This window comes from Rhinopithecus bieti, unplaced genomic scaffold (assembly GCF_001698545.2).
Source record: "Rhinopithecus bieti isolate Rb0 unplaced genomic scaffold, ASM169854v2 scaffold_7167, whole genome shotgun sequence".
Classification (NCBI taxonomy): Eukaryota; Metazoa; Chordata; class Mammalia; order Primates; family Cercopithecidae; genus Rhinopithecus; species Rhinopithecus bieti.
Genome location: NW_016805471.1, coordinates 274,405 through 302,266, shown reverse-complemented (window position 1 = coordinate 302,266; position 27,862 = coordinate 274,405). Strand labels below are relative to the sequence as shown.

The window sequence follows — 27,862 nt, the reverse complement described above, 5'->3', positions numbered from 1 at the left end:
GGGAGTTATACATGATATAAATGATGAATTGATGGGTGCTGATTAGTTGATGGGTGCAGCACACCAACATGGCACAAATATACATATGTAACAAACCTGCACGTTATGCACATGTACCCTAGAACTTAACGTATAATAAAAATAAGTAAATAAATAAATAAATAAACAAATAAATAAATAAAAAGATAGACCAACAGATCAATGGAAGAGATTGTAGAGTCTTGTAATAGACCGACACATTTATGGATAACTGGTTTTCAACAAAGGTGCAAAGACAAATTGATGGAGAAAGGTTATCTTTTCAACAAACAGTACTGCAACAATGGGGTATTTATATTTTCAAATGTGAACCCCAGTCCATACCTCTCACCATTTACAAAAATTAACTGAAAGTGAATCCTAGACTTAAATGTACATCTACAGTTATAAAACTTTCAGAAAAAAAAAACATGGTGGAACTCTTTTTACTTTGTATTATGCAAAGATTTCTTAGATACAACACCAAAATTACAATCCATTGAAGACAAAAATAAATAAAAGAATTCATCAAAATTTAAAATTTTGCTCCTCAAATGATACTATTTTCACAATGAAAAGACAAGTCACAGACAGGAAGAAAATATTTGCAATCCATGTATTTGATATAGGACTTCTATTCAAAATATATAAAGGCATATCAAAACTCAGTAATAAAACAAACAACTTTAAAAACCGTCAAAAGACTTTGAACTGATATATTTGACATATGAATGACAAATAATTTTGTGAAAAGATGCAGGTTAAACCACAGAGCTTTACTTGCTAAAATTAAAAAGATCAAGTGTACCAAGTGTTGGCAAGGATATAGAGGAACTTGAATACTCATATGCTGCTGGTGGGAATGTAAAACAGTGCAACCAATTGTTGCACTATTGTCATCCAATTGTTATCGAAACAATTTGGAAATTTCGGAAAAAGCTAAGCATATGCCCATTATATAGCATGGCCATCCCACTTTTAGACAGTTACCCACGAAAAATGAAAATAGTTTTCCATTCTGTGACCTGTATACAATGTTCATAGCAGTTTTATTTGTAATAGCCAAAAACTGGCAGAAACCCAAATGTTCCTCAACAGGTAAATGGATAAACAACTCAACAAAGTTGGTTAAAATTCTAGGAAAAGTAACAGTAAGATGGAAGTAAATGTAGAATATAATAGTAGCATGTTTTAATTTTTTTGTTTTTATATATTCAATGGTACATGTGCAGATTTTTTACGTGGACATGTGCAATGGTGAGGTTTGGGCTTCTAGTGTACCCATCTCCCAAATGGTGACCATTGTTTCTAGTAGGTAATTTTTCAACCCTCATGCTCCTCCCACCCTCCTTTCTTTTGGCGCCCCCAGTGTCTATTATTTCCCTCCATATGTCCATGTATACCCATTTTTTAGCTCTCACTTATGAATGAGAACATGCAGTATTGATTTTCCGGTTTTGAGTTAGTTCACTTAGGACAGTGGACTCAAGCTCCATCCATGTTGCTGCAAAATACATGATTTCATTGTTTTTTATAGCTAAATAGTAGTCCATGGTGTGTGTGTGTGTATGTGTGTGTGTGTGTGTATATCACATTGTCTTTAATCATCCATTGATGGACACTTAGGTTGATTTCATGACTTCACTGTTGTGAATAGCATGACAAGAAACATAAGTGTGGTTGTCTTCTTGATATAATGTTTTCCTTTGGGTAGATACTCAGTAGTGGGATTGCTGGGACAAATGGTAGTTCTATTTTTAGTTCTTTGAGAGGTCTTCATACTGTTATCACAGGGGTTATACTAATTTACATACACACCAACAGTGTATAAGCATTCCTTTTTATCTGCATCCTTGCCAACATCTGTTATTTTTTGACTTTTTAGTAATAGTCATTCTGACTGGTGTGAGATGGTATCTGATTGTGGTTTTAATTGGCATTTCTCTGATGATTCGTGATGTTGACCTTTTTTTTTTTAATGCTTGTTGGCCTCTTGTATGTCTTCTTTTGAGAAATGTCTGTTGATGTCCTTTGTCTACTTTTTAATGAGGTTATTTGGTTCTTTTGTAGTTGTTGATTGGTTTGAGTTCCTTGTAGATTCTGAATATTAGTTCTTTGTTAGATGCATAGTTTGCAAATATTTTCTCCCATTCTGTAGGTTGTCTGTTTACTCTCTTGATTGTTTCTTTTGCTATATAGAAGATGTTTGTTTTAATTAAATATGATTTGTCTATTTTTGTTTTGTTGCATTTGCTTTTGAAGTCTTAATCATAAATTCTTTGCTTAGGCCAATGTCCAAAGAGTTTTTTCTGGGTTTTCTTCTAAGATTTTCATAGTTTCAGGTCTTACATTTGAGTCTTTAATCCATCTTGAGTTAATTTTTGTAGGTGGTGAGAGGTAGGGATTTCATTTATTCTTCTACATATGTCTAGCCAGTTTTCCCAGTGCCATTTATTGAATGGGGTTTCCTTTCCCCATTGCTTATTTTTGTCAACTTTGTCAAAGATCAGTTGGTTGTAGACATGTGGCTTCAATTCTGGATGCTCTATTCTTTTCCACTGATCTATGTGTCTAGGTAGGCCAGATTCTAGCCTAGGTAGATACAGTGATTTTCTGTGGAATTCTTTTAATCCACTAAACTGGCTCCTTATTCTTTCCCTGCTTTGTGGCCTGTTTTCAAAAATTAAACACAAATTGAGATGCTCAAGCTACCTGTCTATATGACACCTTCTTTGATCTTCATGCTCTAAGCTAGAACTGACATCCTCCCTATTTGTGACTACACTGTATGCTGAATATCAGATTGCTATCATACTATCATATTTTTACTACTCTTACATGTTTCTACCTGTATTACCTCCTCTTAGACCTCATTAGTCCAGACTGCATATGCTTGTTTTTCTATTTCTAGCATCTGGGTTGGAGTGCTGGGCACATAGCAGATAGATGTTTCATGGAAGCTGTATGTGACAGCCAGTGCTTCACACAAAATCCTGAAGGTTCCATACCGTAAGTGCCAATTATCAGACACATGTAAAATACAGGAAATTTTTGGAATTTGCAGTAAGTGCAATTAATATAGAAGCTGAACTTTTGTCTAATGGTCGTACCTCAAAGTGATTTAATGGTGAAAAATAAGGATTTCAGGGGAAAAAAATCTGAGGAACTTTGGAATTGATGATTTTATGTGTTAGATTATTTCCTATAAGGACTCTAGGGATAAGAAAAAAAAATGCCACATTGCTGAGGACTGGCTGGTGCTTACTCGGGAATGCTATATGGAAATGTGAATGTTGAGACTTAATTTCCTCATCTGTAAAACGAAAAAGTTGAATTAGCTTAAACTCAAGGATGCATCTAGCTTTTACCATCTCTTCATACACAGGCCTTCTAACATATACCTGTTAGAAGAAAGTGCTTTATAGCCTATGGGAATGAAATGATAAATCTGTCTTTCTCTTTCTTTGTAGTTTGAAACCTTATTTGAATAATTTTTATTTTATTTTAATTGTAATTTCACATAGCAAGGTTATATTAACAAATTTTATATATGTAAGGAACAAGCAGTAACTTGTAAATTGAAGTTTATTGCCAGAAAACAACCTAATTTTCATACTGAAATTAGGACATTTTCAAAATGTATGAAAACCATTACTTTTGCTTGTTTATTTAAATATTCCAGTGATGTTGCTCTGTATTTTGCCACTGTAGCAATTTAGTCAAGTAATTACTTCAATAATTTTAAATTATATATTACAGAAATTTTCAAACACCAAAAGTAGAAAGAAAAGTATAATGAACACCCATGTGGCATCATTCAGCCTTAGCTATTTCAGTTTTTCCATCTTTGTTTCAGCTGTGCTTCTACTTCCTTTCCTACCCCTCCACTGTGTCATTTCACTGTAAATACCTTACTATATACTTATAGCAGATAAGGACTTAAATGAGTCACAACCACAATACCATTATCACACCTAACAAAACTTAAGAACGGTTCCATAATATCATCTAATACCAAGCTTTTGTTCAAATATATACAATTATCTGAAAAATGTTTTCTAATAGTTGTCTTTTTCTAACCAGGATCAAAACAAGGTCTATTCTTTGCATCTGATTGGTATGTCTCTACATTTCTTCTCCTAATAAATTGAGTCATTGAGCTTACAGAATTGATCACATTCTAGATTGAGGTGACTGCCCCCTCCTTGGATTGGGCTTCCCCTCCTTCCCCCTTTTGTTCCCCTACATCATTCATTTTTCTGAATAAACAGGTCATTTTGCCTGTAGAATTTACCACGTTTTAGATCTGGCCAACTGCATTCTTGTGGTGACGTTTAACATGTTTCTCTGGCCATCTTATTCTCTGTAAACCATCAAGGGACATTTAAAGAATCTGATGAAAGAAACAGCGTCTCTCCCTGGAAAATAAAAAGCATGTATACACACATACATACACACACACACAAAATATTTCGTACAATTTCAAAGGCTTCACAGATCTCTGAAGCCACAGACCCCAGGTTGAAATGCCTAATAGAAGTTTGATTAAGCACCTGTAGGACCACGACTTTCTTTCCCATAAATCATGAGGCCCATGATGTCTCCTTGTCCCATTGTAAGATTAGTGTTATCAGGCTTATCCTATTACTATTTTTTTTTTATTATTATACTTTAAGTTCTAGGGTACATGTGCACAACGTGCAGGCTTGTTACATATATATGTGCCTTGTTGGTGTGCTGTACCCATTAACTTGTCATTTACATTAGGTATATCTCCTAATGCTATCCCTTCCCCTCCCCATCTCACAACAGGCCCCAGTGTGTGATGTTCCCCTTCCTGTGTCCAAGTGTTCTCATTGTTCAATTCCCACCTATGAGTGAGAACTTGTAGTGTTTGGTTTTTTGTCCTTGTGATAGTTTGCTGAGAATGATGGTTTCCAGCTTCATCCATGTTCCTACAAAGGACATGAACTCATCCTTTTTTATGGCTGCATAGTATTCCATGGTGGCGATTCCTCAAGGATCTAGAACTAGAAATACCATTTGACCCAGCCATCCCANTATTTTTTTTTTATTATTATACTTTAAGTTCTAGGGTACATGTGCACAACGTGCAGGCTTGTTACATATATATGTGCCTTGTTGGTGTGCTGTACCCATTAACTTGTCATTTACATTAGGTATATCTCCTAATGCTATCCCTTCCCCTCCCCCATCTCACAACAGGCCCCAGTGTGTGATGTTCCCCTTCCTGTGTCCAAGTGTTCTCATTGTTCAATTCCCACCTATGAGTGAGAACTTGTAGTGTTTGGTTTTTTGTCCTTGTGATAGTTTGCTGAGAATGATGGTTTCCAGCTTCATCCATGTTCCTACAAAGGACATGAACTCATCCTTTTTTATGGCTGCATAGTATTCCATGGTGGCGATTCCTCAAGGATCTAGAACTAGAAATACCATTTGACCCAGCCATCCCATTACTGGGTGTAAACCCAAAGGATTATAAATCATGCTGCCATAAAGACACATGCACTCATATGTTTATTGCAGCACTATTTACAATAGCAAAGACTTGGAACCAACCCAAATGTCCATCAATGATAGACTGGATTAAGAAAATGTGGCACACATACACCATGGAATACTATGCAGCCATAAAAAAGGATGAGTTCTTATCCTATTATTATAAAATTCCCATCAGCCTTTTAACCATTGATTTTAGCAGCCACTGATTATCATTGCCTAGAATGATTCTTGAGTTCATCCAAGTTGAAAATGTTAATTTTCTATCAGGATTTTTTCCCTCATCAATTGCTAAGTTATCCTAAATACAGTTTGTATTAAAAAAGCAGGATTCTTGCTTGGAATTTTTTTTTGTTGTAATAGAAGTTGACAAACAATGACTACCATTGAAAATAATGATAGTTAGAAACTTGTTGCATCTTTTCCTAGACAAAGTAGTAACTGATTCACAATAGCAAAGACACAGAATCAACCTAAATCCTCATCAGCAGTTGAATGGATAAAGAAAATGTGACCTATATACACACCATGGAATACTATGCAGCCATAAAAAGGAATGAGGTCATGTAGCAATGTGGATGAAGCTAAAGGCCGTTATCCTAAATGAACTAATGCTGGAACAGAAAAACAAATACGACATGTTCTCACTTATAAGTGGGAGCTAAACATTTAGTACATATAGACACAAAGATAAGAATAATAGACACCAGGGCCTAATTCAAGGTGGATGGTAAGAAGAGCATGAGGTTCAAAAAACGACCTCTTAGACATGATGCTTATCACCTGGGTAATGAAATCTGCACACCAAAGCCCTGCAGCACACAATTTACCTATAAAGCTGCACATGTACCCCTGAACTTAAAAGTCTTAAAAAAAAAAAGTAACAAAAACAAAGCAAGTAACTGAAATAACCAAAGTAAATGGGCCAGAGATTTGAAACCTTTCCTGTGAAATGCCTTTTATTCCAAGTCAAAAACATTCAAGGGCCATGAAATTTATTTTTATATCCCCACTTTTGCTACTTAAAAGTGAATTTATATGCTGTCTTTCTTATAGAGAACATTCCAACAAAGAACGCGTGGGTCTCAGTAAAGAAAATTTGTTGCTTAGAGGATGCACCATTAGAAACACAGAGGCTGTTGTGGGCATTGTGGTTTATGCAGGTCAGTTATGTTTCTAATTTTCATTGTCTACTCTGTGCTTTTCTACAAGTTAGCATTTTCATTCACTCAAAATGCAATCTTTTGAAGCAGAAAGGAAATTTTGTCTGGTAAACTTAATTATTGGTCTCTGTTTTTCTAAGTGGATCACAAAAGAAGATTAAACTGACAAAATAGGTCATGTAACTGTGTTTTATTAAATTGTCTGCCAGAGAGATTTTTAAATATGGTATTTGCTTATTGGCTTTAATTTGTACATTTTCTATCATACTGCACGTCCTTCATAGGCCATGAAACCAAAGCAATGCTGAACAACAGTGGGCCGCGGTACAAGCGCAGCAAATTAGAAAGAAGAGCAAACACAGATGTCCTCTGGTGTGTCATGCTTCTGGTCATAATGTGCTTAACTGGCTCAGTGGGTAGGTAAAATTTGATTATTTGCTGACATCTTTTCAGCAAGATATTAAAGTATTTTATTTCAAAATCATATCTGTGAATGTTTGACTTTGGTAAGGTGGATTTTATTTGTCAGTAATGTTTTTACCTCATACCCTTGTCGCTTTCATCCTTTGTCCTGAAAATATTAATGTTGACTCTATCCATTTACATTTTGCCATAGTACCGAAGAAACCTGGAGAGTGACTTAAAGAGAGAGAGAGGAGAATGTACAGCCTTTTGAATTTGAATTTTGTTTCCAAAAACAAACAACTGATGTTCAATCAAATGAATACTCTCATTCCTTCTCCTTTAGGAAAAAGTTTTTTGTTTGCATGCTATATATTTAGCATCCTTTTGATGTCTGTGTATTTTTTGAAAGGTCATGGAATCTGGTTGAGCAGGTATGAAAAGATGCATTTTTTCAATAACCCCGAACCCGATAGACGTATCATATCACCACTGTTGGCAGGATTCTATATGTTTTGGACCATGATCATTTTGTTACAGGTAATTTTTGATTAAGCTTATGGTAGAATTTTAACATCTTTGCTGCTTATCCAGCTATGTTCAGTTTCACATCCTTTCTTTAACCTATGTTGACATTTTAAAACTTGTTTGGATCTTCTTAGGTCTTGATTCCCATTTCTCTCTACGTTTCCATCGAAATTGTGAAGCTTGGACAAATATATTTCATTCAAAGTGATGTGGATTTCTACAATGAGAAAACGGATTCTACTGTTCAATGCCGAGCCCTGAACATCGCCGAGGATCTGGGACAGATTCAGTACCTCTTTTCTGATAAGACAGGAACCCTCACTGAGAATAAGATGGTTTTTCGAAGATGTAGTGTGGCAGGATTTGATTATTGCCATGAAGAAAATGGTGAGTGTTGGATTTCTGTGAAAACCAACCTTAGTATTGGTCTTTTTTTGAAACCACTTAAGTGTTGCATGTCTGACAATTCTGACATAGAAGTGGTTGATTTAAGCATTGAGTACTTAATGCTTGCAGATGGGCTTTAAGCTTCACTGTTGTTCCTTCAAAAGCTAGTAGGTTAAAGTCTAGCAGTCTACTGCCATGGTTTCTTTAAAAGTGAAGTAAATTACTAGTGGAAGTAAAAGGTGGGAATTGGAGGGATGAAAATGATATTGTACTATAAATACTCTTGAACAGCTAATGAAACTATGGGCCATTTCTTTGAAAAATATTTTGGAAATAATTCCAAAGGGATTACAGGCTCCTTGCAGCTTCATTGTTTGGCCCCTAGGTATCCATTGGTGCTTGATTAAGAATAATTAGTTTAAGCAAAATGAGCTGAACTTCTGACTCTAAAGAAATAAATTTGTAAATTCCAAGTTTCCTTTAAAGAGTTGAACTTTATTAATTTTGCAATTTATAAAAGAAATATGTGCTTCTTTAATGATAATTCGTAGAAGTGAACAAAACAAATTAAAAGCCCCACTCTCCCAAGGTTAACCACCCTTAACAATTTGGTGAATATGTAACCACTTATTCTTTATGCATACTTCTCTATATGTGAACATATATTTGCACATTTTCCCTTTTATGAGTTAGAACATGTAATAGTACTATTTTTGTAAATTGTTTATTTTATTCAACAATGTCTTATGAAATTTTTCCTAAGTCATTTCATAACTTAAAATTAAGAATATAGTTTTCTACTATATGTGGTCAAACTTAGTTTGCTATGCTTAATGGTGATAGTTTGTTAATATAAAAGCACGTGTAGTTAACATCACTTCTTCATTCACCAAACATTTTGTGAGCTCCCAATATGTGGCGTAAGTCCCCGATTGCATGTAATTTAGATTTATGACACGAAGATAGATAAACGAGATTAAAATTATGATAAATAAAATTTGGCATGCATTATGCATCTTGGTACATATACATTTATTCAATTGTTTTTATAAGATACATTTTTCTCTACAATATCATGCTGATTTACATTCCTACAACCCAGAAAATAGTGCTTGTTTTCACACACAGCCATAATGTAATGAAGTACACTTTTAATCTGTGTGATTTTTACAGAGAAGTTAGCACTTCATTGTCTTAATTTGTCTCTGCTTAGTAATGAGATTTTTAACTTTTTATATGTTTTTTGGTCATTCTAATTTCCTTGGTAAGTTAATTGAATTCTTTCCCTATTTTTTAAATGAGGTTTCCTTGTTCTTGGTAGGCTGTGGGAGAGCTTTTATGTGAAGTCAGGGTTAATGTTCAGCTTGTATGCTTAGTCTAGATTGTTTGTGGTCAGCACCAATGCTCATTTGTGCACTCATTTAGAACAAGTTCTTAAATACTTTGGATATCAACCCTTATGTTATGTTATCCTTTTCTTCTGTATGTGACAAATATTTTTCTGGTTCATTATTTATCACTTATTAGTTTTCTATCACCACGTAACAAATCACCACAAACCATAATGGCTTAAACCAATACAAATATGCTGTCTCACAGTATCTCTAAAGTCGGACTCTGGGTATAGTGTGAGTACCTCCTCTGCTCAGGGTCCCTCACCAGATTGAAATAGAGGTGTCTGCTGGGACTGTGATCTTATTGATGATCTTATGCTTAGCTCACTGATATTTCGCAGAATTCAGTGTACTGAAGTTTTAGGACTGAGGTCCTTGCTTTCTTGCTGCTGTCATCCTGGTACTGTTCGCAGCTCCAAGAGATTGCCTGCTGTTTCCTGCCACACAGCCTCACCACAGCAGAGCAGTTTGCTTCTTCAAGGCCAGCAACAGAATTTCTCATTCTGAATCTTTCTGACATCAGGGAAGTCCTGAATCCTTTTTAAAGGACTAACCTAATGAGATCATGTGCACCAAGGGTAGTCTTCTTTCAGATTACTCAAAGTCAGCTGATTAATTCCATCTGTAAAATCCTTCCACTTTTGCCACATAGCATAATTTGATCATAGCATAGTCACAAGGTGTATCTACCATGGCGGACAGGACTCTTCAGGGCCATCTTAGAATTCTGCCTACCACAGTCTCTAAATTGTGCTTCCAGTGTCTCTTCTTATCAAAAGGTTTATATCTTTGTTATATAAATTTGTCAATTATTATGAATATTATGATTTCTGATGGTAGTGCTGAACTTAGACAACCCATCATGCCTGGTATTGTTAAAAATATACTATATTTTCTTCTAGGTACATGTACTTTTAAGTCAACTTTGGTAACCTGTGAGTGCAAGGAGTAAAATGTTAAGTGTTTATTATGTGGTCACCATGCAAATGCAAAATACAGCTAATCATATTGAATATGATGACACTCTGCATTATGTTTCATCTTATAGTAAAATGTAAAAGCCATCACTAACCTCCACCAAACAGAATAGATCATTGTTAGCATTTTAATGCACTTTTGGGGTCTTTTTTTAACACATATATATGTTTTTTGTTTTTAAGATATGCATTTGCACACACACACACACTTATGTTTTTGTTTTTAAAACAGAAATGGCATCGCAGTGTGATTTTACTTTTATAATTTTTCTTAAGACTTCATCATTCATTATTCAATAAAATGGAACCACATTAATAATGCTATGCCAAACCTCTATAGTGCATTTGTGAGGTTAGTGTTTTCCTGAATTCTTTGACCATAGTTCCCCATTTTTAGGAACTGTCTTGCAGCAGCAATGTTTCATAAAATATACAGCAAGAAGCACTGCGGTGTTTTTTTTTTTGTTTTTTTTTTGTATTTGTAGCACAAAATTTTGTGTTCATAACATTTCAAAGAACTAACACTAGCCCTCTTCCACTCTAGTCACTGAACATACATATCCCTGCCCAAGTGAGTATTTTTCGTTTATGCCCCCTCATGCAGAAAAGATACCAAGTGACTGGGAATCAAATGCTGTCCTGACTGAACTGTAATTGATAAGCTACCTGTTTGGGAACCAAAGTTCTAGAGGTACTAACTTTGCCTTTGACCACTTCTCTACCATAGACACACCCAGAGCTTCTGGTCTTTTTTATGCAATGGTTTAAAATTAAACACATGTGTACACACACACACACACACACAAGTGGAGACCAGTTCTCTCTAGAAGTTAATTCTGAGACATATTTTCACTGAAGTGAAAACTATTTTAACCATGTATCTGTGTTTTAATGGGTAGTCCTTTAGGGTTTTCTGTAAAAGTGTTGCCTAGGAGATAATTTGGTGAAGAATATTGCTGCTTCGAAACAACTTCTTACACATGCAATTGCACTAAACACACCTGACAACACCATTGTATATTTTAAAACCTTCTAGCTTCAAAATGTGTTCCATGTACTGGCAGCATCAGCAACATCTGAACATGCTTTTAAATTGCAGAAACTCAGACCCCTCTGCAGAGCTTCAATTAAATGCATTTTAATAATATCCCCAGGTGATTAATATGCATATTAAAATTTTAACAAGCCACTCCTTTAAAAGACTGCTTAAAGAGAATAACTTTCTTAAAAATAAACTTTTAAATTTAGGATAATTTTAGCTTTACAGAAAAGTTACAAAGATATCCTGGAGGGTTCCAGCATGCCCTCATGCCGTTTCCCCTGTTGTTATCTTCTTGCATTAGTCATATGATATATTTGTGATAAGTAGTGAACAAATGCTGATACATTATTATTAATCGAAACACATACTTTATTTGAACTTCCTTCTTTTTTACTTAATGTTCTTTCTCTGTCCTAGGATCCTAGCTAGGATACTACATAACAGTCATCATTTCAGTTTCTCTAGATGACTGTTTCTCAGATTTTCTTTCCTTTTGATAAACTTAGCAGTTTTGAGTGGCATTATTCTGGGATTTTGTGGAATGTCTATCAATTTGGACTTGTTCAGAGTATGCCTTTATGATGTACAGTTTGTGAATCTGATTTACATGGAAACAGTAGCATTGAACACTTTCCAAGAACAAGGATTTTGGAATCAGGCCTCTTAAGTCTGCATCCCATTCCCACTACCTACAAGCTGTGTCGCCCTGGACAACTATCTAATTTCTCTATGCCTCAATAAAAAGGATCAGTGACACTGTCAATCTCATTGGATGGTTAAGAGAATGAGAGAAGATAATTCGTATAAAGAATTTAGAACAGCAAATGGCATAAAATGAGTTATCTATAAATATAGCTGTTGTTACTGTCGTTGTGGTTGTAAATATTGTTAAAATAAGAAACAGGCCTATCTCTTAAGGAGCTCATGGTCTGATGTGGGAGGCAGATATGTAAACATATATTATCATGTTCATTGTCATAAGATATGAAGTCAGTGTTCTTGTTCCATCTAGTTTTGATTTTCAGGCAGTCAGTATTGGAGGTGGATTTTGTCCTGATTAAGGCTTGGGATGTTGAAGGCAGGATATTGGACGTTCTTACAATGCTGGAAATGTGTGGGGAATTAGTTTAGAACAAAGGTTTATATATCAAGGATATATGGGTGATACAGTTGGAGAAGGTTTAGCTGAATGTGTTATTTGCAAGCAGGCAAAAGTTGGAATGCTGGAAATGTTTGCAGATTTAGTTCATAGTGAAAGGGTTGACGGAGGATTGATGATACAGTTGAAGGAAGCTCTTCTGAATGCTGTTCACCCTCGTTTCGGGCCCTTTGGAGAGCACATTGAAAATATGATAAACTCTTTGTTTCGTAGAATCATGCCCACTTCTTCCATATATCAAATTGATGCAAGTAACAGGCTATAGGAAGATTACTGGGTATTTGAAGAGGGGAATGGGAAGAAAAGACAGATTGGGGATTAAATAATGAAGAGAAATAAAGTAGACAATTCGGTACCTATCTCAGTATCTACCTTCAGACAAAGGAAAGAACAGACTTTGTAAGTTTTTTCTTATGAAGCAGAAGGTAAGAATTCCTGCCCTGCTTTGAGTCATTTATGTAACTATTTTAGAATCTACTTTAAGATAAATATTAAGAAATGTTAAAGAAATACTAAAGAATATTAAAAATCATAACGATTTGGATAAGTTTTATCAGTATTATAACAAATCTTTGTTTCTCCTACAATATATTTTTTTAACCCAGAGTCTCACACTCTGCTACCCAGGCTGGAGTGCAGTGGCATGACCTCAGCTCACTGCAGCCTCAACCTTCTGGGCTCAAGTGATCCTACCACCTCAGCCTCACAAGTAGCTGGGACTATGGGCATATGCCCCCACACGTGGCTAATTTTTGTATTTTTTGTAGAAGCAGGGTTTTGCCATGTTTCCCAGGGTAGTCTTGAACTCCTGGGCTCAAGCTATCTGCCCACCTCAGCCTCCCAAAGTGCTGGGACTACAGGTGTGAGCCACCATACCTGGCCTCACACCTAATTTTTATAAAATTCTCGCTGAGCCTGGAATTACAGCTCCAGTAGCTTTGTTTTCTGAATCACATTGCAACTTTACTGGTCTATTTCCTTTTTTGAGAAGGAGTCTAGTCTCGCTCTTTAGCGCAGGTTGCAGTGAAGTGGCACAATCTTGGCTCACTGCAACCCCTGCCCCTTGGGTTTAAGCAACTCTCCTGCCTCAGTTTCCCAAGTAGCTGGGATTACAGGGACCTGCTACCATACCCAGCTAATTTTTTTGTATTTTTAGTAGAGATGGGGTTTCGCCATGTTGGCCAGGCTGGTCTCAAACTCCTGACCTCAGGTGATCCACCCACCTCGGCCTCCCAAAGTTCTGGGATTACAGGCCTGAGCCACCGGCCCAGCCTATTTCCTTTTCATAGCTTCCAAAAATGATTAAAGGTTGAGTCACTTCATGTCTTCTTGATTCCACTTTTGTAATTGTACTGATTGAACAAGTTTTCCCTACAGTAATAGCTGAGCTACCTGGAACTATACTAATTATATAATTGCATGATGACTGATTTCCCTAATGATAGCTAGAAGCTGCATGATCATTAAATATAGCTTTCATGTTTATATGTGTTTTGAAGTATAGTATTACCCCCTTGTCTGTGGTTTTACTTTCCACGGTTTCAATTACCTTTGGTATAGTAAAATAAGATATTTTGAGAGAGAAAAAGAGAGACCACATTCACATAAGTTTTACTACAGTATATTGTTATAATTGTTCTATTTTATTATTAGTTATTGTTGTTAACCTTTTACTATGCCTAATTTATAAGTTAACATTTATCATAGGTATCTATGTATATGAATAAACATAGTATATTTAGGGTTCAATACTATCCATGGTTTCAGGCATCCACTGGGGGTCTTGGAACGTATTCCCTGTGAATAAGGGGAAACTTCTGTATTTTTAAAATATTTTAAAATGGTGTTACATCATCAATAAATTCCTTAAGCTACTCAAGGATTTATCAGTCTCAGCACTATTTGGGCTAGATTAATTTTGTTGTTGGGGCTGTCCTGAGCATTGTAAGATTTTTAGAAGTATTCTTGGCCTCCATCCACTGAATGCCAGCAGCACACTTCGCCCAGTTATAACAAGCAAAAGTGTCTACAGCCATTGCCAAACCCCCAGGGGAGAAATTCACCCCATGTGGAGAACCACTAAGCGAACCTATTATATACAAATCACTGGTGAGGAGCTATAATGTAGTGGGTAGTGTGCTGGCTTTGGAGGCAGAAGACCTAAATAGAATTTCCAGCTCCACCCACAACTAGCTGTTTAAAAATGGTTGAACTGCTTAATCTCTCTGGGTCTTAATCTCCTCAGCTGCAGAGTAGGCAGTGATAGTTTCTACCTGATGGCATTATTTTGAAGATAAAAAGGGAGTATATATACATATATATTACACACACACACACACACACACACACACATACACACATATATAATGACCAAGCCAGATGCATGAAAAAAGGAGGACCTCAAAAAATATTAACTTGCTACCCCACAACTTTCCCTTAATACTAGGGATATTTCATTCACATGTCTATTGATTCATTCATTTATTATTCATTTAATAAACTTTTATTTAAATGACAAAACATGGACTCATTGAAATTAAGCAGGGGATATTGGCCATGTGTTTAAAATTGGCCCTGTTAACATATATAGGTAGATTCAGAAGCAGTAAAGCACGGGGCTGTGGAGTCTAGTAGAACTCATTTGAAGACTCATTTGTACCATTTTTGTGAGATGGAGCAAATTACTTAAGTTTATTTGTAAAATGCAGGTATTAATAGTATCTGCTGAGATATTATGATTAAACGAGGCAAGTGCCTGGTAAACAAATGCCTGATACATTCTGCACATGTAATCTCTAAATTCCCAATGAGTGGTATGAGTAAGAGGCAGTATAGTTAACAGAGGTCTTTGTGGAGGGGCTGGCATTTGAACTAAACTTCTAAAGATGTTCAGGATTTATGTAAATAGAAGGGACACAAATGAATATTCCAAGCAAAGGCATAGATGGAAATGGAGGAGATCGGAATCTTTGGGACACAACATGTAAACCAGTTTTTGAAGCTGGAAGGTCATACTGGGAAACATTCCGTGTTGTTTAGGCAGATTATATAATGAGACTTGCAGAGCTGGGAAAGATCTTAAAGTCACCGAATCCAAATCATTCATTCTGAAATGTTTCATTCTGGAAACAAAGGCCCAGAAACAGCAAGTGATTTGCTGAAAGCCACTTAGTCTTTGGAAGAGTTGGTACTGGAACCTAGGATCACCACATAGACCCTTAGCCTCTCCTTGCCTTTAAAGAATACAGACAAAAACTATTATAAAAAAAAAAATAGAACGTGCAAACATTCTTTACTTCATAGAATAACTTACCCAAAGCCATACTTTATTCCGTAGCTAGAGTTAGGCTGAATAGAGATGACCAGCAATCCAACAAGCACATATTTATTGATGGTCTGTATTCCAGACACTGGGTACAATGCTGAACAATTATTCAGACAAGGCCCCTGCTCTCATGGAGTTTCTATTAGAGAAAATATTCACAAATATGTTAATTTTTTTAATCAAGAAAAAATAGTGATAAGGGCTTGGCAGAATATTAAAATAAGGTGGTATAATATAAAATGATTGGATAGCCACTTTGACCTAGAGGGTCAGGCAAGGCCTTTCTAAGTGGGACATGGGGCTTAGATCTGAATGACATAGTCTTGAAATTCCATAGGAAAGGCTTCCAGTCAGAGGGAATATCTAGTAAAGAAGCCCTCAGGCAGGGGTGAGCTTATTACTTTTCAAAGTAAAGAAAGAAGGCCAGTGAGTCTGGATTTTAGTGGGCATGTGGAAAGAGAAGCAAAGTTAGATAGGTCAGCAGGACTCTGATCATCTTGAGTTATTTAAGCCAGGATAGGGAGTCCAGATTTTATTCTCAGTTAATTGTAAAGCTACTGGAGTGTTTTATGCAGGAAGTGATCTGATCTGCTTTATCTTTTAGGAAGATCACTGTAGCTACTATTTGAAAAATGGATTGCAGAGGGGCAAGGAGACCAGTTATGAGACTATTGCACTGGTCCAGTTGAGAGATGATGGTGGCTTGGACTAAGGTAATGGATATGGAGAGAAGTAGAGTTATTTGAGATATTTTTTGGATGTATGGAGGACAGATGTTAGTGATACTCTGAAAATAAGAAAGAAGATAGGAAATTAGGAGGATTCTAGATTTCTGGCTTAAGTAACTGCGTAAGTCATTAAGTTTCATTTACAAAGATAGTACCTATCGACTGCTGCTTTGACATCTGAGATTATCATATTGGCAAAACAGACAGAATTCTCTGACCTTTTGGAGGTTGTATTCTACTGGATGACTCAAAAAACAAAATAAATAAGATATATATGTGTAGATGGTGGTAGGTCTTGGCGTAGAATCTATTATAAATTGTGTGATCAGATCTGGGAAGTCTTCACTTCCCAGTGAGGTCATTTCAAAGATGGGACCAGATGAGATCACCAAGGAAGATGCAGGTAGAGAAGGGAAGGCACTTCTGCAGCTCTCCAGTATCTGAGGGCTGAAAAGAAGAGATAGCAGGAGAAACTAAGAAGAAACAGTTATTGAAGTGGGAGAAAAATCAGGTAAGTGTGATGTTAGAGAAACCAAAAGAGACATTTCAAGAAGGAAAGAATGGTCAAGTCTGTTGGATATTACTAAGGGTTCACATAAGATAAGGATGGATGTGATCATTGGATTTGACAACATGGAGCTCATTGGTGACCATGAAAAGAGCAACGTTAGTGGAGAGATGGGGACAGAAAGCCATGAAATTACTTAAAGAGAGATTGGTGTCAATAAAAAAGGGAAGAATTGTAAGGGTAAAGTCATTGAGTTCAGAGAGGTGAGATTCAGATGACAAGTGGAGAATTTGGTGTCTGAAACATAGAGAGATGATTTGTTCACAGTAGGAGGAGGAAAGGCCGAGAGTATGAGTACCGATGCAGATAAGTAGGTAGATTTGATGACGGAAAAAGAAGGGAATTTTGATCTGATTGCTTCTCAGTGAAGTATAAGGTAAGTTCATTGACCAAGGGTATGGGAGGTAGGCAGGGTATAGGCCTTGGCAGCCAGATTTGAAAGCAGGGGAGATGGTGTGAAATAGCTGCTTAAGCAACTGCCTGATATATTCAACTTACAAGTGGTTCTTCTCAGATGTTGACTTAATGTGCTTTTCATCCCACAGCCAAGAGGTTGGAGTCCTATCAGGAAGCTGTCTCTGAAGATGAAGATTTTACAGACACACTCAGTGGTTCCCTCAGCAATATGGCAAAACCGAGAGCCCCCAGCTGCAGGATAGTTCGTAATGGGCTTTTGGGAAATAAGCCCTCAAATCGTCTTGCTGGGAGCTCTTTTACTCTAGGAAGTAGAGAAGGAGCCAGTGAAGTGCCTCATTCCAGACAGGCTGCTTTCAGTAGCCCCATTGTAAGTGTGAATGCATGACTAGAATCTTGCACATCCACAGTGTATGATGAAAGAACAGCCTTGTAATTATGATAGAGTTAAACTCTGTTGTCTTTTCTACCTTAGAAGAGACTACATGAGCTGCAAGATCACCACACATAATTAGAAGTATAAACAAACAATATCACACTAGCCTACTTTTAAAAAATAATTCAATGTTGAGAGGTAGTATACCATTTCTGAAAAAAATAGAGTATTTCTGGTCAGGGCTGATTATGTGTGACCCTGAAGAAGGCTGCCTTGGTTTAAGAATCATGGCTCACTCTCAGAACCAGCAAAGCTTACAAGAGTTATCTTATAGTCAGATAAGCATGTGTAATTTACAGAAACATTCATAGACCATGTGGTACATTGAAGACCTTTTTATTGCTCTGTAATCTCCCAAATCCCACCAGACTTGTGGTTTTTCCCTATTCCTAGCCTCCAGAAGGTCATTTTTTAATATATCAATTTCAGAGTTCAACAGAATGTGTTCATGAGTTCCAGTGGGAAGTGTCAGGAACTGTCTAGTCACATCCATTAACAAATCCATTTTACTCCAGAAAAACTAGAGGACCATGTAGCCAATGGGAAAAAGAGAGAAAGGTGCTGTGTGAAAAAAAATTAGAAATCAACCTTTTGCTATATCTAAAATTACCTGTATAAAAGTTCAATTTCCTTCTCTACCTTTTACATTTCATTAAGTCTTGCGTTTTACCAAGATGAGGATTTCCCAGTCATCAGACTCATAATACCTACAAAATAAGTGACATAACAAGAATAAATCAGCTTTGGGGAAGCTTTGTGTTTCTACATTGAATTTATTGTATGTTTTTCATAGTTGAGACATGATATGAGTAGACCCCAGGGGTCTCATTTGTACTGGGAAGGCCTTGAGCTTCCCATGATCCTGGCTCTTCTCAAATTGTCAGCAAATGCATAACTACAGCAACTGGAGTGATCATTTCAGTCCATGTCATTTCTGTGGCACTAACATAAAAACTATTATATTATATCTTAGCCATATGTCAAGTGATTCCAAGACTTAATATTTCTCCAACTTGTAAAATGGAAGAAGAAAGGAATGTACACAGTTCATTCTGTATACTCATTATAAGACCATATCAGAAATATATTTTCTTCTATTTTCTATCGATATATTTTCTTCTATTATATCTTTTATCTATCCTTGTATTGAACTTTTTCATTTTCCATCCACCTGAAAGTAAGAACATGTTGGCTGTTGTTTAGACAGAAGGAGCACAGTTTGGTAATAAGGTGGGTCTGTGCCACACCTTATTGGTTTCTTGATCAAACTTCACCCTATTCATGGAACAAATGATTGGTCATTTCTTAGTTTAAAGTCTTTGTCCCTTTATAGATAAATTTACCCTGTCTAAAATATATTCTGTCTTCATATACTACCTCCATCCACCAAATCTGGTGAAATATTTATTTCTTTAAGAACTAAATTAAATATCACTTTTTTTCTGAAGACTTCTCAGATTCTCTTCTTTCAGCGTCCGAGCTCTGGTTACACCGTCCCTCCATCCCTTCATCCACATGGCATTGGTCTTATTTCTGCCTCTGGCAATCCACCATTAACTCCCTGAGAGAAGGATTTATCCATCTTGAATCAACATCTAGCACAATGGCTGGCATGTCCATTCTCAATAAAGTATTTTTAAAGGTTGTTGAAGGAAGCTACTTACCAGGCTGTCTTTTCATCTGTGCCATTTTCTTTTCATTTGCCTTATACTCCAGTGTCATTCCTGATTATATGGATGTGTTTCTGTTATTGTTGTCCTTGTTGTATTTGTTTTGCAAAACCATACCCCTAATATATAGAATAAGTAGGTCATGGTCTTCCTCAGTGTATAAGATTATTTCTCAATCTTGGTCTAAGCAAGTTGATTTTATCCTTTAGAAGACTAAAGATTATTTTGAGAAAACTACATAATCTTTTATCTGAAAAATAAGCATCTGTAAATATGTCATATAAAATTCTAAAAGCCCATCTGTGGAGCCCAGGTTAAGAACACCAGCTTGAGGACATTCTGAGAGTTGTGATGTCTAAAAGTGGAAGGTTGTAAGATGGCGTCCTTCAGAGGAGGCGAGTTGTGAGCCAGCAAGTGAGGATGCCAGGCAGGGTACTGATGAAGATGTACCAGCCTTTAGGCATTAGAATGTCACTGAGGCCCATGAGTCCTGGGTTCATAGTACCTGTTTTAGAAATAGGAACCTTTACTTTGTATGCCAGTGTGTTTATGCGTCTTTAATTTTCTGGAGTTTTTCATTCAACAAGGATACTGTTTATTCTACATGAAATGCTCTTCTCTTAGATCTTTGTATAGCTGTCTCCTTTCTGTCATTGAGCCTTAGTTCAAATACCTCCTCAGTGAAGCCTTCTCTGCCACCCAGTTCCAAGTACATTCCGTCTCTCCCTTGTCTCTCTCTGTCTCAATATAAAGGCATCTTATTTATTTGCTGTTAGGATAGTTTTGGATCTTCTCTCTCCCCCAGGTAGAATGTGAGTTCCATGTAAGCCAGGATCCTGTCTGTTCTATGCACACCTCTTACCTTCAGGGGTGCCTGGCACCACAGATTAGCAATAAATATTTATGAGATAATGAATTTATTAATGAATTAATGGAAGGCATGGCATAATACTGGACATGGCATAATACTGGACATAATACTGGACATGGCATAATACTGGAATAAGACGTGACCTCAGCCTTCAGTTTTGTTCTAGCTAGAGAAGATAGACATATAAACAAATAATTATAAACCTGCAGTAAGATGTAGTCATAGTAGTTAATCCAAAGTATAGTAAGTATATCCAAAGTAAAGTAAAGTAAGTATAGTAAGGTCACAAAGAAGGGAGTGATCAGCTCTAAGGAAGTGAAGAAGGATCAAGAAAGGCTGCCTGAAAGAGCTACAACTTGAGTTAGGATTAAACTAATGAGTAGAGAGAAAATCACAGATTGGAAAAGGAAGGAAAGGCATTTGGAGCTTACAGCATGTGGTACATGCAGACATTCAGAACCACAGGGCCATGGGAGAATGTGGTGTGCAGGAGGAATTGTTAGCATGTGGTTATTGACCTTTGTCTCTTTTTTTTTTTTTTCAGGACTGTGTTGTTTAGGAATCAGTGGGGAGGGAGTAGTGGCAATAGAAGATATTTGTGCCCACTCTTAAGCCAAAGTTGCAATGGTGGAGTGGTGAACCCTTAAAATGAGTAGAGTGGCATCTGGCAATGAAATGAAAAACCTTGGGTACAGGTGGAACTAGGGGAAGAGTGAAGAACAGTATTAGAGCTCCTTGGTCAACTTTATGCCTCATCCTTTGTCCATTACTAAACCGTGGGTTTTTAAAGTTTTGCATAAACAATTATAGTGGGCTGCTGCTTCTCTCTGTTTTGAAACAAATTTAACATTTAAATTATATGAAAGCCATTCAAAAGATTCAACAAACACTATTAGAGGGCAAAGGGAGTTTTGACCAGTTTTTGCTTGTTAATTTGAATTTAAGTAGAGGAGAGAGAGAGAAAAAAAAAGAAAGGAGTAAACCTGAATGTGAAATCTACAACTTAGTAGGAAGGCATAATGGGAATTATAAGGGTAAATCTAAAATTTGAGATAGGCAGATACCATACAAGATTAGGACAAAGAGACTAGACTCTCACCAGGAAACCAAATAAGGCTTTGTTTACATTATGGGAAGCTGTCTACATCATGCTCTGTAATCTGCGCTCTCATTTGAAGTAAAAATTTTCTTGAATTTTAAAAAAATACCTACTTAAGCCCAGTGGGCGGTAATACGTGTTTATTTTCCAAAGAAGAACATCTTTTTCATCTGGTTGTTTCTCCCTCTCTTTCCTTATGGGATATGAGATTATAGTAACATATGACAATTATAGTAACATTATAGTAACATATAGTAAACATATAGTAAACATATAGTAAAATTATAGTAAAAATTATAGTAAAAATTATAGTAAAATTATAGTAAAATTATAGTAACATATGACAATACACTTTTATTGCTTACCCATGTGTCAGGTACTGAGTTTGGAATCCAAAGATCAATAAGATACAGTCCTTACTTTAATGGGCCTTCCAAATTCTCTGGGGGAGAGAGTCCATACATATGTAAGGAATTATTTAAAGTAAGATGGTTTGAGCCTGGTTCTGAAGTTAACAGGCATCCAGAGAAGGCAGAAACCATCCATCACCGACAAAAGAGCAAAAGTTAATAATGTAATCTTGGGTCTCAATAAGGAAGATTTTGATCTTGGGAGAAATAGCTACAGATACAGTCAAGCAGATAAGAATTGCATGTGGTGACTCTCTATCTTCACCTTAACTGGTGACTAACTTCTTAGTCACTAGAAATTAACTTAATTTAGTGGGACCAACTAAAGTAGAAGAACGAGCCATGCCTGAAGCTTCCTTGTATGTAGACCTTTCCTTAAATCTTCTGGGCTCTTTTATGTATATTGTTTTATGGTGCTTTTCAAGGTCTTCTATGGTCCTGACTTTCTAGATTTTTCCCACTTTATTTTGACAATACTTCTCAGCATAGTTTTGCTGACCAGAACCACACAACCCCACTTTCACACACTGTTCCCACTCACCTCCAGCTTGGGCCAACTTCAGTGTTACTTCTGTTCTCATGGCCATGGCACAGCCTTTCAGTCACGCAGTCATTGGATTCCCTGAATGGCATATTACGTTGACTACATAAATAGTATCTTAGTCCATTCAGGCTTCCAGAACAAAATACCATAAACTGGGTAGCTTATAAACAACAGAAATTTATTTTTCACAGATCTGGAGGCTGGAAAGTCCAAGTTCAAGGAGCCAGCAGATTTGGGGTCTGGTGAGGGCCTGCTTCCTGTTTCATAAAAACAGTACCTTCTTTTACTGTGTCTTCATATGGTGGACAAACTCCCTTGGACCTGTTTTATAAGGACTTTAATCCCATTTATGAAGTCACTGCCCTCATAACCTAATCACCCCAAAGGGCTGCACTTCCTAATACCATCACCTTGCGGGTTAGGATTTCAGCATGCAAATTTTGCGGAGACCCAAACATTCAGACCATAGTAAATAGCATTTGTCACAAATGCAGAAGTTGCAAACCTTTCATCAATGTTAGATTGACGTCAGAATGCAAGATAATCCTTATGTTCTGAACCAATTATTAGTTAAATAATTGCTGAGATCATTGATACAATAAAATCACTATTAGCTTCTGTGGTCTCTGACTCAGTCTCAAATGTCTTCTATAAAAGAAGTCTCTAAAAAATAGAATTTGAAAAGCCTGTACATACTAGCCTGTTCTTGGAGATTCCTAATACCCATTAAACTCTCTGAGAAATGCTGGAATTAAAAAACTTGTTTAAACATTTCTTAAACTTATTTCAGTATAGAACTCTTCATTAATTTTTTGCTTATTCCATGTTAACATTCAGAGAAGGATGCCATTGGAAATATTGCCCTGACCTGTGGAATCTCATAAGCACTAAACAACAACGTAATCATAGGCCTTGGTAAAATACCATGCAACAAATTTCCCAGGCATCTCTTCATTGACCAAATAAATAATTCTCTCCAACTTTACCACTTTCTTCTACTGACTTTGGAAAGGGGGTCCTTAAGGCCAGAGTTGTTCCCTGAGTAACTGAGGGTCTAGCACTAGCGCCAGCTCAGAGTTATTATATATGTGAGACTCATGAGAAAATGTGATCAACTTATTAATTAACAGCCATCAGATCGTGAATGGCTATGAACTCCATCAAACTGAACAAGATTCAAATTTTGCTAAGTCAAATAGCACAAGCCAGTAGAATTAATGAATTTAGTTAGAAAGTTAGCAATGCTTTTTGACAGCAGGTAGCTTGGTGAGTCTGGAAGCCAGGTGAGACTGCTAACCTGTCTGAAGGTGAGTGTGTCATTTGAGAAAGAAGGAAGGAAAAGGAACATTAAATTACTTAGGTTACTGTTATACTGGTCTCATCTTAGTCATTATCTCATTTACTTTGTACAGCCACCTGGGAGGTAAGTGTTATTTTTACCATTAGACAGAAGAGGAAAAGGAGGTTAAGTAAGCTGCCCAAGACCTCTAGTTAGCATGCAGTGGAGCTAAGACCTGAACCTAAACCCATACGTTTTCCATCCCATGCTCTCTTCTTATTAAACCTATGCTAACTCTCACCAAACTTTTAAGCATAAATATAAGCCATAATCTTCTGAGTCCATGTCATACATCCTTATATTTTACTCTTTTCTCTAAATCTCCTCTCCTGGCTTTCCTGCAGTCAGTGTGCTTTGCGAGCCAGCTACCTCTAGGACTGTTAGAATACAATGGTGCTTTTGTACAACCTTGATTCTGAGCACGTGGTTCCTCCTTTGACTCAGCTGAAAAATTTCTAAAGCAGTTAACTGCATGTTACTGGATTATACTTAGATTTCTACTACAACATTATTTTGTCAAAACTAGTACTCTCACATACGTGTGAGAAGCACTGTGTCAAACAAAATGGAGTACTTTCTTTCAATAACAAATTCTTAGAACAAACCTGTACTGAGAAGAAAGCATAGTTGCCAAATGTATGTGGTGATCAGAAATCTGGAAGAACCCTTATTAATGTCTTGTATTACTTGAAAATGCTGATAAAATATGTTAACTTGCTTATAATTTTTATTTTTGGAGAGTTGTTTTTTATAATAGTAGTAACTTAAGCCATAAAATATTCTGTTGCAATAACATGGTATGAATAATGCCCAAAGTTTAAGAGTTGTTAGTATTCATCAAGTGATGGTGAATGAATCTATGACCAAGGTAGAATTCTGGGCTCAATAAAATCTACCTCTGCTATTATGTATTTCAAAATGAGAAAACACTCATCTAGATTTGGTGAAAACTGAATTCCTGTTTAGTTTAATAGTTAAGATAGTCTCCATTGATAATGTGCATTCTGGATTATCCATTTGTTTTTATGTCTTTTATTTCCCTATTCTTACTTCCCATGACATGATATACATTAAAATTGTTTTTAGAAAAATAAAGTTTACCATCTCATGATTCATAATCCTGGCTATACAAGTTATTTCTCATGTTGATTTAAAACTAACTTTTATATACTTCTTATAACAACACGCTGTCTTATTGAATTTTCAGGAAACAGATGTAGTACCAGACACCAGGCTTTCAGACAAATTTAGCCAGATTACACCTCGGCTCTTTATGCCACTAGATGAAACCATCCAAAATCCACTACTGGAAACTTTGTACATCATCGACTTCTTCATTGCATTGGCAATTTGCAACACAGTAGTGGTTTCTGCTCCTAACCAACCCCGACAAAAGGTGAGTAAGTTCTCTAATGCAAACAAGGGTCACTTTCCGGAAGAGAATTTTGGGTTTAAATGTATCTGTACTGAGCTTGATATATGGATAAAAATGATAAATAATAGCAGCTATATAACACTGATTCAGCATTTCTTCTGTGCTCTGCACTTACCATGGTTTATGTCATGGGTCCCCAACCCCCCTGGTCACAGACCAGTAACAGTCTGTGGCCTGTTAGGAACCAGTCTGCACAGCAGGAGGGGAGGAGAGGACCAGTGGGCATTACTGCCTGAGCTCCACCTCCTGTCAGATCACGGGCAGCTTTAGATGCTCATAGGAACGCGAACCCTATTATGAACTGCATATGCGAGGGATCTAGGTTGTGTCCTCCATATGAGAATCGTAATATCCAGAGAATCTAATACCTGATGATGTGAGGTCCTATCCAACCTGTCTGTGGAAAATTGTCTTCACAAAACTGGTCCCTGGTGCCAAAAAGGTTGAGGACCGCTGGTCTAAGTGATTTATTGGTATTAACAAGTTTAATCCTCCTAACAATCCTATGAGTTAGATGCTATTACCCTTCTATTCTCCATTTTACAGATGAGGCTAAGTAATTTACCCAGGGTCACAATACCGGTTTGTGGGGGAGGTGGGATTTGAACCTAGGAAATACAACTCAGTGCTACTATATTATTTGCCTCTAAGAGGGTAGTGATGAGAGCAGTTCATTTTGCTTTAGTTTATTTGCCAAATTGAAGATTTATTTGAGACTTCTGAGACCTCCAATATCATATGCACTGTATCAAGCAAAATATACAGTATTGGATTCAATATCATGTTTAATGATTTTTTTCTTTTGAGACAGAGTCTTATCCTGTCTCCCAGGCTGGAGTGCAGAGGCATGGTCTCAGCTCACTGCAACCTCCGCCTCTCAGGTTCAAGCAATTCTCCTGCCTCAGCCTCCTGAGTAGCTGGATTATAGGCACCCACAACCACGCCTGGCTAATTTTTGTAGTTTTGGTAGAGGCAGGGTTTCACCATGTTGGCCAGGCTGGTCTCAAATTCCTGACCTCAGGTGATCTGCCTGTCTCAGCCTCCCAGAGTGCTGGGATTACAGGCATGAGCCACTGCTCCTGGCCTTTTTTTGTTTTTTTTTTCTGAGACAGAGTCTCAACTCTGTCACCCAGCCTGAAGCTGCATGGTACAATCACAGCTTACTGTAGCTTTGACCTCCTGAGCTCAAGCAATCCTACTGCCTCAGCCTTCTGAGTAGCTGGGACCACAAGTGTTTGCCACCATGCCCAGCTAATTTTTAAAATTTTTGTGGAGATGGAATCTTGCTATGTTTTCCAGGCTTGTCTTGAACTCCTGAGCTCAAGCAATCCTCCCACATCAGCCTCACAAAGTGCTAGGATTACAGGCATGAGCCACCACACCTGGCCAAAAAACACCTAGATTTTTAAAGTCTATTTGTAGCTTAGAATTCATGATAAATTCATTTTCAATGAGGAGGAAAACTTGTTTAATGGGCTGGTGATTCACCACTTGCTGTGCTAGCCTCCTTGTGTATAACTCTGGTGATTCACCACTTGCTGTGCTAGCTTCCTTGTGTATAACTCTCTCACCTTTTACTCACTTAAAATTCAATTTGCAGCACAACCCAATTCGATTTAATTTTCCATCAGATCATTTTCTTTTGGCAGCTTCTGAGGTGGTCAACTTTAACATTAAAATAATTTCCTTCCAATTAAGTTGAGCTTCATCAGGAACTGTATTTTTACAAGGTTTTGCCTAGGAAGTTGCTCTTTGAAAAAGTGATTATGCAGTTACAGAATAAAAGCTGTTCTTTTCCCCCCACATAATTTTCTAATAAATCTGTTTTCAAAGTAAGTATCTTTTGGTGTTTTCCTTTTAAGAAATATTTTTGCCTTATTCTTAAAGAATATAATATTCTACTGCTTGAAAGAAAATCTGTGAAGCATGTAAGAGTCTAAGCCTCATGGTATTTCAAAGTAATGATAGAAAGGCAGTGAATAAGTAGCTAATCAGCATTCATGTGAGATACAGAAACCTCATCTGTGATTGGGTTTTACTCTTCATTTCTGAGTTGCTGATAAGTTTGAAAGTCAACCAGCATAAGACCTTCAAATTATTATAAAATTAGTTATTTTTAGGGGAAAACTTTTTAATTTATGAGCATTTCTGAATGAGAAAATTTTTCCATCCAGTTAATTGGCCTTCCATAATTAATGTGAATTTCTCAGTTTAATCACTGATAAAAGTTAAGATTTAAGAGAAACCAGGGTGTACAAATAAGAAAAAGTTCTATGAAAATAGAAATTCAAATCCACATTATGATATTGATAACTCTTCTTGATGAAGCTACTTTGCTTACTGGTCCATTTAAAAGAAAAGTCAAAGTAACAAACTTTTGCAGAATCTGGAAAATAAAAGAGAAAAATATATTTTGTTAATCTTTTGATTTGC

At 36.6% G+C, this 27,862-nt stretch overlaps 1 protein-coding gene across 3 annotated transcripts in view; it reads left to right on the top strand.

Annotated features, from left to right (window-relative positions):
• ATP10D (ATPase phospholipid transporting 10D (putative)) overlaps positions 1–27,862 on the top strand; it is a 119,887-nt gene that overhangs the window by 51,696 nt on the left and 40,329 nt on the right. For all 3 annotated transcript variants that reach the window (XM_017872645.1, XM_017872646.1, XM_017872644.1), the window contains exons 6-11: positions 6,595–6,701; positions 6,986–7,117; positions 7,516–7,643; positions 7,766–8,018; positions 17,757–17,995; positions 25,202–25,390. In XM_017872645.1, coding sequence (XP_017728134.1) covers positions 6,595–6,701; positions 6,986–7,117; positions 7,516–7,643; positions 7,766–8,018; positions 17,757–17,995; positions 25,202–25,390 — 1,048 coding nt within the window. The remainder of the gene's footprint in view (positions 1–6,594; positions 6,702–6,985; positions 7,118–7,515; positions 7,644–7,765; positions 8,019–17,756; positions 17,996–25,201; positions 25,391–27,862) is intronic.